We start from the raw sequence: 19,762 nt of genomic DNA on the forward strand, positions 1-19,762 counted from the left end.
TGTCCAATTTGCGTAGTACATTTTGTTGGGAATGGTAATTATAGGATAGTTGAAGTCTATAGAATTTTTTCTTCTTTGCCGATTAATGGGAAAGGAGAAGTTTATTTTAGGCCATATTTGCTATGGGTTTGAGGCCCGAATCATCCCAAAAGGCAGGATTTATAGTAAATTTTTATTGTATGAGTGTTTCCTGTATTGTAGTGTTTCTTATACCTTACCGGAAACCAGAGAATGAGTTTCTGCTACTATAATACCTGTCTTTTTCTTTTTTTTTCTGGTATACTCTGGATAGAATCCAGGGGTACATTACCACTAATACATCCCCATTTATTTTCATTTTTTATTATTTTAGACAGAGTCTTATTATAGTCTGCCCTTGAACTTGAGATCCTCCTGATTTATCCTCCCAAGCAGCTGAGATTACAGGTGTATAGCACCATATCCAATTTATAAACCCCTTCTTGTTCAATATTTTGTGGATGTTGGAAGACAGGTGGTAGGTGCTAGGGATTTAAAGAGAATGAAATTGTTTTTACTCTGAAGTAAAATGAAATGAAGAAAATATCCAAGTACTATATTATTCATAGTCTAACTGTATTGCGCATTCAGTTGCCCAAGTGGTGTGAACATTATTTTTTAAAAATCTTTGTGGATTTTTTCGCAGATTTTCCGCAGATTTCCAGTGGCCCCACTGATCCCTTATCCACTCATCACCAAGGTTTGTTTAAATCTTATGCTTGACAATACTTGTGTTTACTGCTAATTGCCTGATTTGATTTCTGTCAGATTTCATTATTTAACTTTAAAATGGTAGATTTGTTAGTATAGGTATTTTTGTTTATTTATATTTTGTTAAGACTTGTACAATATGTCTAACATTTAAGTTTTTCTATTGATGTGGGTTTTTCTTTATTCATTACCTCCTGTTCCCCTTGTTTTTTAGGAGGATATAAATGCCATAGAAATGGAAGAAGACAAAAGAGACCTGATATCGAGAGAGATCAGCAAATTCAGAGACACACACAAGGTAGTATTCTTGTTTTTTCACTTGATTTCAATCTAGACTTTTTACAGAATCCAAAGCAAACAGACAAGAAAATCAACCTTACATTAGAATATATTTTTAAATGTTTTTTTGTAGGTTTAATTGATACTTAGGTAAAAACAAAGAAAAACAAGACTAGTATCATATTAAAGTGGTCCTTGACATACTGTGCTTAGTTTTTTCAGTTACTGACTACAGTCATTTCACTTTAATATGAATAAAAGTTAATTTTTAGATTTCAACATAAACATCAAGGTCAGATTTAAATTAGTTTCAAGGGGACATTAGGATAACATACATATAGTGTAGTATATTTCTGGGGACAGTGTAACTTAATTTTAGGAAAACCTTTTCTTTAGAGCTGAGATTAAAATTTAAGATTTATATTTGTTTAGATTTTAGTTGAGTGGGGGAGATTTTTAAAAGTAGGTCAGTGGTTACCAGACTTACCAAATTTTAGATGCATGGAAGAACTGTAAATTCCCATAAAGCTAATCTATTCATTGACCCCCACCATTATGATAGAGATCATATGGTGACTAATGCAAGATGAAACTCTCAGCTTGGAAAGTAACAAGGAATAGGATGTAAGTATGAGCTTCTGTTTTTTATTATATTTATGGATGCCCCCTCAGAAAAATATGCAAAGGGGTAACTGGCTTGGAAATGGGTATTTGTGTCTAGTAAATCCCACTCACGAGTTTTGCCTATTTAAAGCTTCTCTCAATGACAGTGCATCTGGGAGTGTTCGCTGGTGTTAAAGGTGATGCTTATGGATGGTGAAATGCAAAACTGCATGAAATGTATTTTGAAGGTAGAGGTAATAGGATGTTACTGGTTATTGCTCATAGTCTGAGAGATCTTTAACTCAGTGAAATGTTAAGTGTTCATTGTGTCTCTGTTCAATTTGATTTTTTGTTTTCTCATTGCTTTCCATATCCCATGTTGACAATGAATGCCAGTGAATCAGTGTTGCTGAACACTTAATGTCTAGAGGCCCAGCCATAGCCCACCTACACAGTGCTTTTTCAGGAATTTAATGTGTCTGAAAGCACACGTGCAATTCTCCCAAAATCTGAGTCAAATGGTGATCTGTTGGAGTTCATTTTATAGGAATACTTTTGTTTAGGTTCAATACTCAAATTTAGGGCTGAGTAAGCTTAAAAATGGTATATAGTTGTGTGTGTGGTTTACCCCCCCTTTTTGTTTTTATTTATTTGTCAAACCTTGTTGTGCTATTAGTAAATTATGAGGAAACCATGTTTGAAAAAAAATTCAAAAGATAATTGCTTCATAATTTAAGAACCTTCAGGCATTTCATTGCCTTACTATTATTTTAATGGGCTGAATGTTTTGAATTTCCAAAATGCTTTAAATATTAAAAAATGAAAACAAAACAAAAATAGTTCTCATTGGGTGGTGTGATTAAAGAGGGTATTTGAAATTCTAGTAACAAGAAATGAGCTCAGTGAACCTTTGCATGTTTTGATGTGAGTTTATTAAATAACCACGGACTGTCAGGGTATCAGCGTGGCAGGGGGCGTCCATTTACAGCACGGATGAGTCTGAAGAGAGAATAAGGTAAGATTTTTGATTTTTAAAAATCTATCCTTTCCTTTTTTCTTTTACTATCTTACATTTTTTAGACACGCCCCATTTCTTCTTTCTCCAGTCTCTAAAAATATACATATATATGCTATATATATATGTCTAAATATATCTCCTTGTGTGCACATACATACACACATATATAGCATATATAAATAAGTAACTTTTTAGAAAAACATTTAGTATGGAGTAGAACCTCATTTTCATTTATATAGAACCAAATTTTTGAAATGAGTTTTGAAACATGTAATAGAATAAATAACATAGTGAATGAGCAAGAGTACAGAATTGAGGAATTGTACAGTAGAAATTAATATTGGAACAGCTAAAAAAATCTGTAAGTATCTACAATCTCAGAAATAAATTTCTTATAAGTGTATGACATTGAGGTAAGTTTTAAGTAGTCTAGCCTCATTTTATAGTATAAGTTTCTATCTTTCATTAGAAGTGTTTCAGAAGTGAGATTTTTGACCCCTTAATAGTTTTCAGTTTCTGTTTTCTACCATTTCTTATCTCTTCCCTTTGTAGTTTCAATGTATTCAGTACTGGCTCTGCCTTCACTCTGCTTTGATTTAGACGGGCATGGTAGCTGAATATATTGATGTCTCATACATTAGCTTTTCTTTCATAATCCTCTATCAGTTCTCTGATCCATGAGAAGAGGAAAAAGAGTATCTCACAGGTAAGACTGCTTTTAAAGTTGTTTTAAATGCTTTACATGACTGAGAAAAGAAAAATGGACATTTTATTGTTGCAGTTTAAATTTCATTTTGGTGAAACTAAACATGGAACCAAAGGGATAAATGTGTTTTGGTTTTGTTTTGTTTTACCTGTTTGGTTTTTCTTTTTCTTTTCTTCTGAGTTTATATAGAAACCTTGTGGTACACGGGTTATATTTCAGGGTACGAACTTGGTCTGACTTTGTTATTTGGTTTATTTGTGAACGATGTACTTGCTCTTCCTCCCAGAAACATAGCTTGTAGGCAAGGTTAATCCAGTGTTGGCGATCCATGTCCTAGCACAACATCTGTAAGTTAATACACAATCATTCCTTCCAGGATGGATTTATCATTGTAAATATATTTTTATTGTCTTACAGGCATAATGGCATAAATATATTGCTTTTACATGTATTAACTGAAAATATTACAATAATGTACATTTTTGCTTGAAGTGAGTGATTTTCAAAGTTTTCGTATTTGGTGGGCTGTCCATCTTGTAATGGTGGGAGTAAATATTTCCATAGATAAGAAGGCAGATCTTGGCTGAATTCAGGTCATGTTTCTTTTGGCGGGTGGGCAAAGAAGAAGGCAGAATACTGGTTACATAACAGTGACTTCACTCTTTTCTGCCTTCTCTTTAAAGTCCTCAACCCTTAACCTTTAAGTAATGGAAAAATCTTTTTTTATGATTAGTATTACTGATTTACAGAGATTCATAATGGGCAGAATTCAGTTTTAGTCAAGTGATTGTATTTCTAGAAATTATGAAGAACCACCACATTCCTCATTGTCATTTTAGTATTAATCATTGAGTGGACAGCCACACTTGACACAATCTCCCAGCATCCAAGATTGGAGATTCCTGGTCTGTGTAGAGTATATGGTTTTGCACGAAAAAGTAGTCTTGTGATTGTTTCAGTTTAATTTGTCAAGTAAAACCACAGATATTTAATATTAAAGTACCAGTGGTTTGATGTTTTGTTCCTAATAATGGGCATTGCGCCGGGAAAAACCTGAATACTGAAGCTGCAGAGTTAACTCTAAAAGTACTTTTATTGGTTTCTAGAAACTGGAAGAAGAGAAAGGCAAAAAGGAAAAAGAAAGACAGGAAATTGAGAAAGAACGGAGAGAAAGAGAGAGGGAGCGTGAAAGGGAACGAGAAAGGCGAGAACGGGAACGAGAAAGGGAAAGAGAACGTGAACGAGAAAAGGAGAAAGAACGGGAGCGGGAACGAGAACGGGATAGGGACCGTGACCGGACAAAGGAGCGAGATCGTGATCGGGATCGAGAGAGAGATCGGGACCGGGATCGGGAAAGGAGCTCAGATCGTAATAAAGATCGGAGTCGATCAAGGTAAGTCCTTATGGAACTAATTATGGTTGGTGGATTTGGTTGAACTAAGATTAGTCCTCCCTGTTACCATTTGCATTTATGAATTGAGGGAACTTTCCTAGCTAGGAAACATTCTTGGTTTTCTACACAGATGGATAACATTGGTGAAATTAATAATTTCAGCTGTGTAGTTAACTTCTCCATGAAGCCTGTTTTTATGGACCTCTAGAATGTACAAGCTATTTACTATTTTCTGGGTAGACATAAGTAGTTATCTTTTCTGCGGGCAGTTTTTCTAGGAGACCTTTCATTGAAGTTCTGTATATTGAAAAGTATGCTGTAGCCTTACTCCATTTAGCCCTGGTGTGTGTGTTTATTTGTATCCCCTAAGACTGCTACAGGTTAGCTTTTGGCTCCTAGTAATTTCACCTTTTTTGGACTGGTTGTTTTTCATTTAAAATTGTGTTGTAATTTGATTTCATTTGAAAAGTCATTTCATTCTTTATAGGAATTAGGGCAGAAGCAAACAAATGAAGCAAAGAGATAATGGGAGGAGGGAAGAAAAGTCACATTCTGTTTCACCCTAGTTTTGAAATACACATTACTTTCGCAGTTTTTTACTTGATTGTAGATGGAAGGAGGTACACTTTGATAGTTTCAATATGGGCTCACAGTCTGTACTTGACATTAAATTCCCTCCTTTCCTTCCTTCTTCAATATAGCTGTTATGGAGAATTTAACGTGAAAAATCAAAGTATTGTTTTACAAACTTTTATGGCAGATATGTACATATCACTGGCATCATTCTACATATTTTATGTTATTTTTGTCATTTAGGATTTTATGGTTGACATTTTAAAATGCTTATATGTCAATATTTATACTTTTTGTCCAGGCAATGTGGCAAAGTTCTCTTCATGTTTGTCAGTACCATATTACTTGAGCACTAGTTAGGTAAATTGACTGTTCATATGTTCATTGTGTTTTCTTTGGGATTGAACAATGTCTTTTTTTTCCCTATTATATACTATATTATATGATGTAATATGTATATAATATGTAATATCTCTTAATTTTTTAATCTTTTTTTTTAAGAACAACTTACAGCATTTTTCCTTTGACTCAAAGAATAACTTGATCTTATTTATTTATTTATTTATTTTGAGAGAGAGAGAGAGAGAGAGAGAGAGAGAGAGAGAGAGAGAATTTATTAGTATTTATTTTTTAGTTCTCGGCGGACACAACGTCTTTGTATGACGAGGATCGAACCCGGGCCGCACGCATGCCAGGCAAGCGCGCTACGGCTTGAGCCACATCCCCAGCCCCAAATTTTTTAATCTTTTTAAATCTCGGTTTTATGTATTTGTTTTCTGGCATACAAAGAAGCATTAATTTTCACTGTAGACTGCATTTCACAATTTGGGGCTGCAATTTGTCATTCTTTGCTCTGCCCCTTTTCCTTTGCTTTCCTGATTTTTTTTTTTCCATACCACATTTTTCACCCTCAGCGCCTAGTGTGTCTTTCCAAAGAGTATAGAGAAGTTTAAAATTCTGAGAAAAACAAATGATAAATTCTGGATTGAGAATTTGTATGTTGGTATATATAATATATATGTTGTTCTTGGTCCTTAAAAGAAAAGTTAAATTAGTCTCACAGAGTTTTAAAAAATCTTTCCTTTATATAGAGAAAAGAGCAGAGATCGTGAAAGGGAACGAGAACGGGAAAGAGAGAGAGAGCGAGAACGGGAGAGAGAGCGAGAACGGGAGCGTGAGAGAGAGCGAGAAAGAGAACGGGAGCGGGAAAGAGAGAAAGACAAAAAACGAGACCGAGAAGAGGATGAGGAAGATGCTTATGAAAGAAGAAAACTTGAAAGAAAACTCAGAGAGAAAGAAGCTGCTTATCAAGAGGTAAATTAAGGAAGTGTTTTCATTAGTGCGCACGCACGCGTGTGCGTGTGTATGTGTGTGTATGATATTGGGGTTCAAACATGGAGCCTCATGCATGCTGGGCAAGTGTTAAACCACTGAGCTACATCTCTAGCACTGTTTGAATTTTATTTTGAGACAGGTTCTTTCCCATGCTAGACTTGAACTTGTAAGTATCCTGCCTTAGGTTCCTGATTATCTGGGATTCTACATGTGCACACACACGCGCACACACACACCCTTTAATATCATTTGTGCAAGTTTAATACATTTTTACAAATAACCTTTTGTACTTCTGTTTTTTAAAAAAAATATATGTGTTTTAGTTGTATTTTATTTATTTTTATGTAGTGCTGATATTCGAACCAGCACGTGCTAGGTGAGTGATGTACTGTTGAGCCACAACCACAGCCCCTGTTCTTCTGTTTTTAAAGCATGTTAATTTTGGGGGGCAGGGGGAATCTGTATATGAGGCAAGCAGTTTACCAGCTGAGCTATATTCCCCGTCTCTGTGTTATATTTTGTATGTTAGTTATTGTGGAATCCTTTGTATAAATTTTTAAGGCTTGAAAATTTCTTTTTTAGCGTCTTAAGAATTGGGAAATTAGAGAACGGAAGAAAACCCGGGAATATGAGAAGGAGGCTGAAAGAGAAGAAGAAAGAAGAAGAGAAATGGTAAGATTCCAGGTTAAAAATAAGTGATTTTGGTCTTACAGTTGTAGCTCAGTAGTAGGGCACTTGACGAGCACGTATGAGACAGTGGGTTTGATTGTCCGTACCACATAAAAATAAATAAGCAATAAAATAAAGTTATAAGAAATACAAGAATATTTTTAAATAAATTGTTTTTAGGTAAAAACCAGATTGATTCTTACTGTTAACTAGAACTAACTTTATAATCATATTAATTTCATAGTTCATAGATAATTTTTGTGTATTTCAAGCCATCTTGACATATTTTCGGTATGCAGATCTTTTGTTTTAAGTTTTTGCTGCCCATAAAATTATATAAGCATAATATTTAAATAAATTTATCATAATATATAAACAGTGTTTCTAGAACATGTTTTGGTTAAGAATCCACAAAATTATTGAGTTGGCGTAGTTGGCTAAAGCAAATAATTTAAAAAGACTTGTTTTAATAAATCAAAAGTAATGTTTTTCTGTATAACATGTTGTTCCTTAGCTCAACCATATTATTCTTTAACAACAACATGAACTTAAAATGAATTTTGCCATTTGTATTTACACTATTCATAAGCTAATAGTAAAGCAATTGGCATAGTTATTAAGTAAACTGATGAAGAGATTATTTTATCATAGTATTTGCTTTAGTGGTATGTTCCATGTGTTCTGTCTTTGCCAGAATATGGAATTTTCTTTATCTCCAGTTTGGAGATTATTCATCCAAAACTTCACTGGAGTTAGGAATCTTCTCCAAATAGCTTTTAACCTTGAAACATAGAGGGATTTTTTTTGTAAGTAACCTGAAGGGTGCATGCAGCAAGTACATAGATATTATGGCTTTTCCAGATGTTAGATCCAGTGTTAGACATATTCATTTAAATTTTTAAAAATTAGATTAAAAATTATAAAAGGCAGGCTGGGGTTGTACCTTAGGGGTACAGCACTTGCCTAGCATTGTTAAGTACTGGGTGCTATCCTCATAACCATAAATATAAATAAGTAAAATAAAGTATTGTGCGAACCGCAACTAAAAATATTAAAAAAAAAAAATTAAAAGGCTGTAAATCTAGGACCATGATAGTGTGTGTGTGTTCCTGGGTTCAATCCCTATTACTGCAACAAAGGCTTTAAAACTCCTGTTTCAGAATTTCTTTTTCATTCTTAAGATTAGAAACTAGGAAGAGAATAATATATGAGAGAGAATTAATTAGGGGAAGAAATGCAATCAACAGCATTGTAATGGTTCTTGCAATTCTTGTAATGATTCTTATCCTTACATGGTAATCTGAAGCTTTTCTATAGAGAAAACATTGTATGTGAATTAGTTGTAAAAAAAAAAAAAAAGAATTAGTTGTATTTATGAGTTAAGAAAATCCAGTTACATAAGCAGTTACTTGCTCATGTTCTTGTTTCACCCCCATCATCTTATGAGTAGTAAGCTGTGTTTATATTTCAGTGTTAACCTGATGGGCCTTCCTATGTACCCATACCTCAATAATTAAAGACATATGTAAACCCTCTCAATTACTGTTGCCAGCATACTAACTCTTTTAATTCATTTGACAAATTTGAGTGTATTCCACCTTGTGTCTTAAGTACTGGGCATATAAGAATTACTAATTATCCTAATTTTGAAATGAGTATCCTTATTGAATAAAGCAATTATTGTAAGGGGCATGTTTTGGGTGTGTTTAAGATGCCTTCACAATATTTTAGAAGCACAGAAAGAATACTATTTTCTGCTTTCAAGGAGGGCTTTTCATGTATATTGTTATATTGTGGAAATTTGCACTAGATGAAATGTGTCAAACCATTGTCTGCTTTGTATATAGACATGAGTTTTTTATTTAATAGTTACTATAGATAATATATAAATGGAGATGAAAAATATATTTAAAATAATTAGGTATGATTGTTATATTTGTTAAACTGGAAATTCCAAAAATAAGTGATTTCATGTAGTGTCGTGGTTGGTTCTATCGGCTTAATGTTAGGAAGACAGGTGGGAAATTTTTTTGAGTGTGGTCTGATTTATTTTTAAAAAATTGTTCTTTATGGATATACATGACTGTAGAATGCATTTTGACATACATACATGGAGTATAACTTATTGTAGTTAGGATTTCAGTCTTGTGGTTGAACATGATGTGAAGATACAGTGCTTATGTATTAATATACAGGGTGGGAAATATTTTTTTTTAAGTTAGGTAGGTATTTCGTTTATATTGGTGCATGAACATAAATCAAAATTTTTATCTTGATTTCATTAGAAACAGCATCATCTATGGATAAAATAAAATTTAAAGTATTTTTTGATTAATAAATTTAATACCTTCTATTTCCTAGTGTGCCCAGATTTCATTGGTGAATAATTATTGTAAAACTGATAATTATATTTACACAGAAGATATTATTTGTAACATACTATTTTTTCATAGATTAAATCCTAAAGCTATTGTTTTATAGATAAAAGAAGTGTGATTTACACTTAATACATGAAGTATATAAGAACTCTAAAATTGAAGTAATTTGAATAAGAAAAAAGTGTATTCCCAAGAAAGGACAAGTGGACTATATGAATGACTCTTATATATGTTACTTTTGTATACTTTGTTCTTCATTTCCGCAAAGGCCAAAGAGGCTAAACGACTAAAAGAATTCTTAGAAGACTATGATGATGATAGAGATGATCCCAAATATTACAGGTAAGGAAGCTTTGCTTTATGAACTTATATTTCAGGTTATTTTGTTGTTGTTGATGATGGTGTTGTTTTTGTGGTGCTGAGGATTGAACCCAAGGCTTTGCCCATGCTAGATGAATGCTATACCACTGAGCCACTTCCTTGGCTTAGTTTTGTATTGCCTTGTGAACCTGAGAGTGCAGGTTTCCTAAGTGTAGGAAGAAAGCTTGAAATGATTTGTGGGACCTGGAGGGAATAGGAGAAACATGGAGTAAGGTATTAGGAAAATAAAAATAATTCAGTGTTATCTTTTGGATTGGGGAAACATATAATAGTATACCAAAGAATACTTTTTTTTCCAATTGTTATATAACAAATCCTTACAGGTATTTAATGTTTTCTAGAAAGTTTTGTTTTCGAGGAATTCAAGAGTGGTATATGTTAAACTTCTCTCCCAGTTTTCTACTTAATCCGTATAGTGATTCATTACTGTGAAGTGAAAATTTTAATTTATTCCTGTTTTTGATTGCCTAGTCACATCCCCAGCCCTATTTTGTATTTTATTGATAGAGTCTCACTGAGTTGCTTAGTGCCTCGCTTTTGCTGAGGCTGACTTTGAATTCTTGATCCTCTTGCCTCAGCCTCCCAAAATGTTAGGGTTATCGGCGTGTTCCCAGTATTCTCTGGTATTTCTATTCTTTCCTTTTAACACTTATGGCATGATGGTAAGATATTTTTTGGTACCTCTCAATCAAACTACATGTTCCTTGAGGTACTGGACACTATCTTGCTAAAATTTTATTATCTCTACTGTGTGTCAGATAGGATGCAGGCATAATAATGGGATTGAATATATTAATACACTGTAGGCAAAATATTTAAATACTGAATTCAGTAACTTAAACTGAAGGAGTGCCAATGATTTGACTTTGTAAAAAATGCTGCAAAGTAGGGAAAATTATTGAGTTCTAGAATTATAAAATAGTAATGCATAATTATACATTCTGAAACATAGTGGATTATTACATAGGAGCAGCTTCTCCTTTTTTTAACTTTTTTAGTTGGTGAATTTTAAAATTTTATTTATTTATTTGATTGTTATGTGGTATTGAAAAACGAACCCAGTGCCTCTCAAAAAATCTAAGCATGAGAGCTACCACTGAGCCACAGTCTCACCCCAGGAACCTCTCCTTTCTGTGGATTCTTCATTACTTCATTCTGGAATGTTTCTATAAGGAAAAGAATGAATTGAGGATACAACCTTTTTTTTTTTTTTTAATTAAGTACTGAGGCCTTATATGTAATCTTCAATTAAATTACACCCCCCAGTCCTGTAACTATTTTTAGTGGTATTATTAATGCTGCTTATATTAATTTTTCATTATTTTTGCATTGAGAAAATGCCAGTAAGGTTGGCATTTGAGGAAATTCAAGTTATTCACTGTGGGGGTTCACTGTGAAATGGGCATGTAATGAACGCTCCATTACCTCTGAAAGCTACCTTTTTACTTGTTTTAGATACTTAAACTGACTTTCAGAATTTAAAATGGTAATTAATGACAAGACAATGTTAATTCTTGATACATTAACATGTAGAGATTCATTGTCAATATCCTATTGAGATAGTACATAATTAAGACAATTTTAATCCTTAGCATAAAATTTTTATTATTGAACATAGATGTTGTTAGATATATCTGGTGTAATATTCAGTGACCTAAGTGTTAAATGAGAACTGTTACTTTTTGCAGGGGGAGTGCTCTTCAGAAAAGGTTGCGTGATAGAGAAAAGGAAATGGAAGCAGATGAACGAGATCGGAAGAGAGAAAAGGAAGAGCTGGAGGAAATTAGGCAACGCCTTTTAGCAGAAGGGCACCCAGATCCAGATGCAGAGCTTCAGAGGGTGAGAGATACTACAATATCTTTAATGATATTGCTTTATGTTTAAAAGCTGTATTTTTTGAAAATATTTTTTTTAGTTGTAGATGGACTTGATATCAAATAAAGATATTTATTTTTATGTGTTGCTCAGGATCGAACCCAGTGACCCACGCATGCGAGGCAAGTGCTCTACCACTGAGCTATAATCCCAGCTCAAAAGCTGTACTTTTGTTTAAGCAGAATACATGTGAGGCTGGGGTTGTGGTTCACTGGTTAGAGCATTTGCCTATCACAGCGAAGCACTGGGATCGATCCTCTGCACATCTAAATAAAATAAATATGTATAAAAAAGAATACATGTTACTGTTTCATGGAATTTACTGTTTTGTACTGTTTATTTCATTTTTATTATAGAAATCAACAGGATTTATTTCCTCTTTATTCTGAGTATTTTACAAATGTATGATCAAACAATTGCAAATCATTTAATTTGTCGGTTTTTTTTTTTTTTTGGTGGGAGTGAATCTAGAACCCTTGGATGTCCTAAAACTCAGCTACATCTGAAAGCCATTTTTTTCTCCCCAACTGAGAACCATTTTTATTTTCTGTTTTAAGGAACATCATCTTTCAGTACATTGCCCAGACTGCTTTCAACTTGGAGTCCTGGAGCCTTAGCCTTCCAAGTTGCTGGGATTATAGTTATGTGTCATATCATTTTATTTGAAGACATCTTAAAATTCAAATAATTCCTTTGTGTTTCATGATTTTTTTTTTTCCTCACCTCACTTTTTTAAATTAGTGCTTTATAGTTATTCATAGTGGTGGGATCTTTACATATTTGTACATGCCCACAATATAACAATGTGATTTGGCTAATGTCATTCCCTAGTATTCACCCTTTTCATTGCCTTCTCCCTCTCCTTTGTCCCTTTCTTTTATTCTACTGATCTCCCTTTGATTTTCATGAGATTATGACCCCTGCCTCCCCACCCCCCTCCTTTCTTTTCCATTTTCCTTTCTAGCTTCCACATGAGAGAAAAAGATGACCACAAACCTTCCAAGTTTGCCTTATTTCTATTAGCATAATATCCACAGTTTATCCATTTTCTTGCAAATGTCATGATTTGATATTTCTTTATGACTGAATAAATCTCCAATTTGTGTATCTACCACATCTTTTTTTATCCATTGACGGACATCTAGGGTTCCATAGTTTGGCTGTTGTGAATTGTGCTATAAACGTGAATATGTATTTATTGTAATATGATGACTTTGCTTCTATAGGATAAAGAGTGGAGTTTATAGCTGAGTTATTTGAGGAACCTCAACAGTGATTGCCATAGTACTCAAGCTGATTTATAATACCACAGATATGTCCCTTTTACTCCATTTTCTTTCCATTGGTGACTCATTTCTTGTCACATGAATACATGAAGCATAACATGTATTCCTTTTTTTAAACATATTTATTTTATTTAGATGTGCAGAGGATGGATCCCAGTGCCCAGTGGCTAGAATTGTGTTCTTCCTATAATTTGGTAATGTTTAATGACTTCTTGTGATTTGAGTTGCCTTCCCTCCTTTTTCACCCCAGTACTGGGAATAATTTTAGGGTACTTAACCACCAAGCCAGGTTCTCACTAAATTGTTTATGACCTTGATAAGTTGCTAAGGCTATCCTCAAACTTGTGATCCACTTGCCTTAACTTCCAGAATTGCTGGTATTACAGGCATCTGCCAGCTAGGTTCCTTCTCATAAAATACAGATATATATATATATATATATATATATATATTTTAAGAGAGAGAAAATTTTTTAATATTTATTTTTTAATTTTCGGCAGACATTGGGGCTGGGGATGTGGCTTAAGCGGTAGCGCGCTCGCTTGGCATGCGTGCGGCCTGGGTTCGATCCTCAGCACCACATACAGATGTTGTGTCCGCCAAATACTAAAAAATAAATATTAAAATTGTCTCCCCCCACCCTTTAAAAAAAATTTTTTTTTCGGCAGACACAACATCTTTGTTTTGTATGTGGTGCTGAGGATCGAACCCGGGCACATTCGTGCCATGCAAGCGTGCTACCGCTTGAGCCACATCCCCAGCCCATAAAATACAGATATTTTTGTCAGCAGAATGTCATTTAAAGAAGCAACAGACCCTATTCTTGCATTTAAGAATAGAGTGTCATTTTAGAAAAGTTTTTAGTTCTCACTATATGGTGAATCTAATAATATTATGAATTTTTGTTAAGTTTTTTTGTAAATCTCAATGTAGATAACAAAAAGGAATCATTTAATGATATAGTACCCTAATTTTAGTAACAGTAATGATGCTTTCTTTTCATATAGTTTTCATCTTTTTGTTGTTCGTCGTTGACTCAGATTCCTTTCTTTCCCAATTTGTTCTTTAACTTGTTTAGGAATACAAAAATAACTACCAGCTTTAGTCATCACCTAGAGAAACGATTGTCTATGACCATTCTGATGATTTGAGTTCCCTTTTATGTGTTGCCTATACTCTAAAATAAAGCTTTCATTTATAGTTCAGTGAAAATATAAACATGCTGAGTGTGGTTCCACATACCTGTAATCCCAGAAGCTCAAAAAGCGGAGTCAGGAGGATTGTAAATTCAAAGCCAGGCTTTGGTTAAGCACCCCTGGGTTCAATCCTCAGTACCCAAGAAACAAAACAAGAAACAAAATAACCCCGGAAAATATAAGCATATACTGTGGCCTTTTGAATTCAGCAGATTAGTTTGTATTTGTCTTTGTAACCTTTGAAGATCTTGTATAAGTTACTGAAGGATTTATTCAGTTTTCTGATTACCAAGTAAATAGTGTTCACTCACATCTAAGCAACAAAAAAGGGTAGGGTTGTGGATATAGCTCAGAGGGAGAGTTTATGCTTATGATTGTAAGGCTCTAGGTCCACCGAAGAAAAGTTATTGTACAGAAAAACATTGTAAATCAAAAAACAAGTTAGGGTTGTGTTCTCTTTTAAATAACTTTTTTGTTTGTAGATGGAACAAGAGGCTGAGAGGCGTAGACAACCACAAATAAAGCAAGAGCCAGAATCAGAGGAAGAAGAAGAAGAAAAGCAAGAAAAAGAAGAAAAACGAGAAGAACCCATGGAAGAGGAAGAAGAACCAGAGCAAAAGCCTTGTCTCAAACCAACTCTGAGGCCCATCAGTTCGGCGCCATCTGTTTCCTCTGCTAGTGGAAATGCAACGCCCAACACTCCTGGGGACGAGTCACCCTGTGGTATTATTATTCCTCATGAAAACTCACCAGATCAACAACAACCTGAGGAACATAGGCCAAAAATAGGACTAAGTCTTAAACTGGGTATGTTAACATTTCTCCTCACCCATGTGTATATTTTGCTTTAAGGAAAAATAAATAATATGCTCCTTGGTAGGTAGATAGAAAAGTATTAAAAATGCCTTTCTAGCTCACGATTGTTTTCATAGTCCTACTAGTGCTCCTTATCTGCAGCTGCCTCGAGTTCTGAGAAGAAGTGAAAAGTTAAATTTTCTAGCACTTGTGAGTAGTGAGTTATTTTTTACAGTTGGCCTCTTTCTCTGAGATTTGTGAAAGTAATTTCTGCTGCTTTTGAGGGATGGTGGGTTGTCAGATGTTGACATTTGGCAGTGAAGCCATCTTGCTAACATAGTGTTTTTACTATAGGTGCTTCCAATAGTCCTGGTCAGCCTAATTCTGTGAAGAGAAAGAAACTACCTGTAGATAGTGTCTTTAACAAATTTGAGGATGAAGACAGTGATGATGTTCCCCGCAAAAGGAAACTTGTTCCCTTGGATTATGGTGAAGATGATAAAAATGCTGCCAAAGGCACTGTAAACACTGAAGAAAAGCGCAAACATATTAAGAGTCTAATTGAGAAAATTCCTACAGCCAAACCTGAGCTCTTTGCTTATCCTTTGGATTGGTCTATTGTGGATTCTGTGAGTAGCAAATTGTATGTCATCAAGTTATTGGGAATGGATTTAAATATGGCATGCTTATTTGATTACATTAATGACAACAGGTAGGGATGATCTTGACACTGAGTAAATGCCACAGTCAAGGAATTTCTAATGGGAAAACTTTTGGTAGTTGATATCTTCATTGATTATAAGAAATGATTATGTCTTGGTGTGTACCTGTCTTAGTTCAACTTGCAAAGGAACATACTGTATTTTACTTTGGGGTTTAGTACATGTAGTAAAAGATATAATTCTTTTATTCATTAACTATGTTATGTTTTGTAGATATTAATGGAACGACGAATTAGACCATGGATTAATAAGAAAATCATAGAATACATAGGTGAAGAAGAAGCTACATTAGTTGATTTTGTTTGTTCTAAGGTTAGTCTTTTATTCTTTCCACTGTTAACATTTATTTCATCACTAGTTTAACATTTAAGCTAGTAGACATTTTGTGACATAAGAAAGTCTTACAGAAACTTTCATAGTATAATTTCATTTAAGTGATCCATTGCTGCTTTTCTACCCTACTTTAGATCTGTAAAACCACTTGCTTTCCATTAAGAGTAAAAGAAGGACAGAGCTGTTGACTGATGTCTAATCTGCTTTGTCTTGTTACTTCTGAAAATTCTGTGCCATCCTATTGTCTTAGTTAGAAGAATGATGTTGAAATATATATGACATTTTGTGAAGGTAGTTGACATCTTGTCCCATCATCTTCTTTTGTCAGTTACCTATCTTTTGGAAATGGAGCCAATAGTATTTTCCATAACATAATTGTAATTACCTATTGACTGTTTATGAAGTTATTGGTAGGTTCTGTGTTAACATTTTGTTAGTCTTTAAAACCTCCTGAAAAATGTAGGAAATCGTAAGTCACTTAAGTATTCCCATGAAGAAACAGGTTAATGGAGAGGTTGTCTCTTGGCCATGACAAGTGGCCAGACCAGGGTTTCCTTTAAGGTAAAGAGATTAAAAAACTGATTAGAGAAGTTGATTATGGTTAGAATGAAATAAGTAACAGCATCTTGCCTCTAAAACCAATATTCTTCTCCCACCAAGGTGTATTATGTCCTTCCATTATCACCTCAAATAGTAGTAATACAAGAGTTACTGGGAGTAGAAACATTATTTTCCTATAAAGATGTAATTAATTCTGTCATTCTCCACCAGGAGTGCTTTTTTCCCTTTTTCTTCCTCCTCTCCCCTCCTCTTTTCTAACCTTTATCTACAGGGCATGAAACCCAGGGCCTTAATAAGCATTAGGTGAATGCTATACCACTGAGCTTTACCTCCAATCCCAGGACTGCTTTTTTAACATGTATGTATAAGAGACTTAGGCTCCAAACTTGTGCAAAGTTTGAATTACAAATGATAGATATTACTGTGATTAAGATTTTAGAATGAAAATCTTAATGGAAAGTTTGCTCAGACATAAGAAATTCCCATTACCCGTTTGAGGGTCCATTCCTTAAAACTTTTTGGCTATTATATTGAAATGTTTTGTTTTCAGTGTCCATTTTTTTTCCTCTTTTTTAAGGTTATGGCTCATAGTTCACCTCAGAGCATTTTAGATGATGTCGCCATGGTAAGTTAGTAATCCATTATTTTTATTAATATCTATATGAAGAAACTAGTTTGTGAATTTGAATCATTTTTTATCTATGCTGATTTTAGAAATTTTTTGTTAGGCCTGTATTAAAATTTGAATGTGTGTTAAAATATTAAAGGAATTTACAATATAAAAATTAAATTCTGGATTTGTTTGTATATTCTGAGACCATTTATTAAGAGCTTACTGATTAGATTAGTGTGCTAGAAACATTAAATAGTACACCATCTGCTCTTAATTTTATCTGGTTGAATTTATTTAATATTTAATATTGTGATTTAATGAGAAAAGTAGGAAAAGATAGTTGATGGGAAAGGTGAGGGAGTAACAATGAGATCTATGTCTAAGTTGGAGAATAAAATAATAACCTGAGTAGAACTGTGAATCAAGAACTGGTAGTTCCAATGAACTTCTGGGAAATATGTTGGAATAAAACAACTGGAAAGAGAGGTTATGATCACAGAGTGGAATGTTTAAGAATATAAGTGCTAAATCAGTCCAGATGGTGGCAAGCTGTGAAGTATAGATGGAGGAAATTTCTAGGTGTTGGGAAAGGATTAGAAAATAATGTTGGAGTCAACTGCCAGAATACTTATTTTAATGTGGGGCGAAGAATAGGCTGGCTAGGTAAACTCCTGTTGGAGCAAAGAGGCTAATGTAATGAGATCTCATGCATTGTCCATGGAGGTGGTTTTTTTTTTAAATATATTGTTTATTGATTTTTATGTGGTACTGAGGGTTAAACCCAGTGCCTCACTTGCACAAGACAAGAAGTCTGCCATTGAGACACAACCCCAGCCCCATGGATGTGTTTTTAATAAGAATAGAAACAGTAAAGAACAGCAGCCTCTTCTGTGGATACTAAAACATGACATGATACTGAGAAGATTACTGAAATGTCAGAGGCTCAAGGGGTCATTTAAGGGTTTCCATTAAGGTAAAGAGATGAAAAAAACTGGTTAAAGAAGTTGATTATGGCTAGAATGAAATGGAATAGGTATCCAAAGGGGTGAGTGAGAAGGCAGCAATGCAATAAGTCGGAGAGGAAGAAGAAAAGTCAAACATGAAGAATGACTAAGAGAGTGAGCATTTTCACCTTTAAGTCAATATGTAAGTGAGAGGTACAGTGGATATGTCAGGAAGAGGCACAGTGGGCTTCCTCGCCAGGAGGAGGTAATTTGTGATAGAGATGTTTTGTGTCCAAGTACAGTTTGTGTCTAAAGCCAGGTAACATTTGTTTTCTACTCCCATCCCAAAGCCTGATGATTTTGTTTAGAATTCCTTTTCACACTTTTGTGAAAAGTTTGTTGTCTTCGCAATGCTTAACCTCAGAGGAAAGGAGAAATGTGTATTGGTCTCCTAGTTAAGGTTGAATTCTGATCTTTTTCCTGTACTTCTAATCTCTTTTAAATGTTATACTTTTGGTAGAGTTAGGGTATCTAGTTAGGCCTGGCTGAAGAAAGTTTTTCAAAGTGGATGTTTTTGTTTTGGGTGTTGGCAGAGTTGTATTCACAGTGAAGATATTTTCATTTTTCAAGCACTCTTGCTTTTCAGTATTTCTGGCTCACTGTTCATCAGAGTGGTAGGAAGCCAGCATTACTCAAGTGTTGTCAAATAGTTCTTTTAAATATGGGCTCTCTGAGTATTTCTTGAATGAGATGTAAATTTTAGTTCAAGTAGTACCTTAATAAATATCTGACTTTATCAAATTATACCTTTCGTTGTTTTACATAAATTAACGAACTTTGGTTTTACTTTGTGCCTGTATATTATTTATGAAGTATGACTAACATGAACTGTTGCATACAGGTTCTCAGGCTAGGAGCAAATGTGAATATAAGACTGATTAAAATTCCTTTAGTTGTGATCTTTGAGAAGTGGAAGAAATCAGTCATAAAAATAAAAATTTCTGTCTTCATGTAAATACTCAACTAAGCACTAATTATGACTAAGTACTCTTCAGAGCACTTTGCATATGAACTAAAGTAGTACCTAAGATTCTTAACATAGATAGGTATAAGTCTTCCATTTTACAATGAAGGAAACTGAACCTGGTTTGGGCTCAGAGCAGGCTTTGTGGTGGGAACACAAGGCATTGTAGTCCTAAGTTGACAGGAAAAAAATTGGTCTATTCATTTGCCAGTGGAAAAGACTTGTTATTCAATAGTCTTGTATCCCCTGGTGGTGATGATGGTGTTCTCTTAATGTGTTTACTATATTCCAGAGACTGTATTAAATTAAATTCTCTATATGTTCTCATTTACTATTTCATTCAGCATCA

At 34.1% G+C, this 19,762-nt stretch overlaps 1 protein-coding gene across 2 annotated transcripts in view; it reads left to right on the plus strand.

Annotated features, from left to right (window-relative positions):
- Positions 1–19,762, plus strand: part of Rbm25 (RNA binding motif protein 25) — a 60,884-nt gene that overhangs the window by 36,838 nt on the left and 4,284 nt on the right. For both annotated transcript variants that reach the window (XM_015493586.2, XM_015493581.2), the window contains exons 8-18: positions 665–718; positions 944–1,027; positions 4,442–4,728; positions 6,393–6,615; positions 7,219–7,308; positions 9,952–10,025; positions 11,753–11,903; positions 14,904–15,228; positions 15,571–15,845; positions 16,152–16,250; positions 17,410–17,457. In XM_015493586.2, the coding sequence (XP_015349072.1) occupies positions 665–718; positions 944–1,027; positions 4,442–4,728; positions 6,393–6,615; positions 7,219–7,308; positions 9,952–10,025; positions 11,753–11,903; positions 14,904–15,228; positions 15,571–15,845; positions 16,152–16,250; positions 17,410–17,457 (1,710 nt within the window). The remainder of the gene's footprint in view (positions 1–664; positions 719–943; positions 1,028–4,441; positions 4,729–6,392; positions 6,616–7,218; positions 7,309–9,951; positions 10,026–11,752; positions 11,904–14,903; positions 15,229–15,570; positions 15,846–16,151; positions 16,251–17,409; positions 17,458–19,762) is intronic.

The sequence above is a fragment of the Marmota marmota genome, unplaced genomic scaffold (genome assembly GCF_001458135.2).
Source record: "Marmota marmota marmota unplaced genomic scaffold, marMar, whole genome shotgun sequence".
Taxonomy (NCBI): Eukaryota; Metazoa; Chordata; class Mammalia; order Rodentia; family Sciuridae; genus Marmota; species Marmota marmota.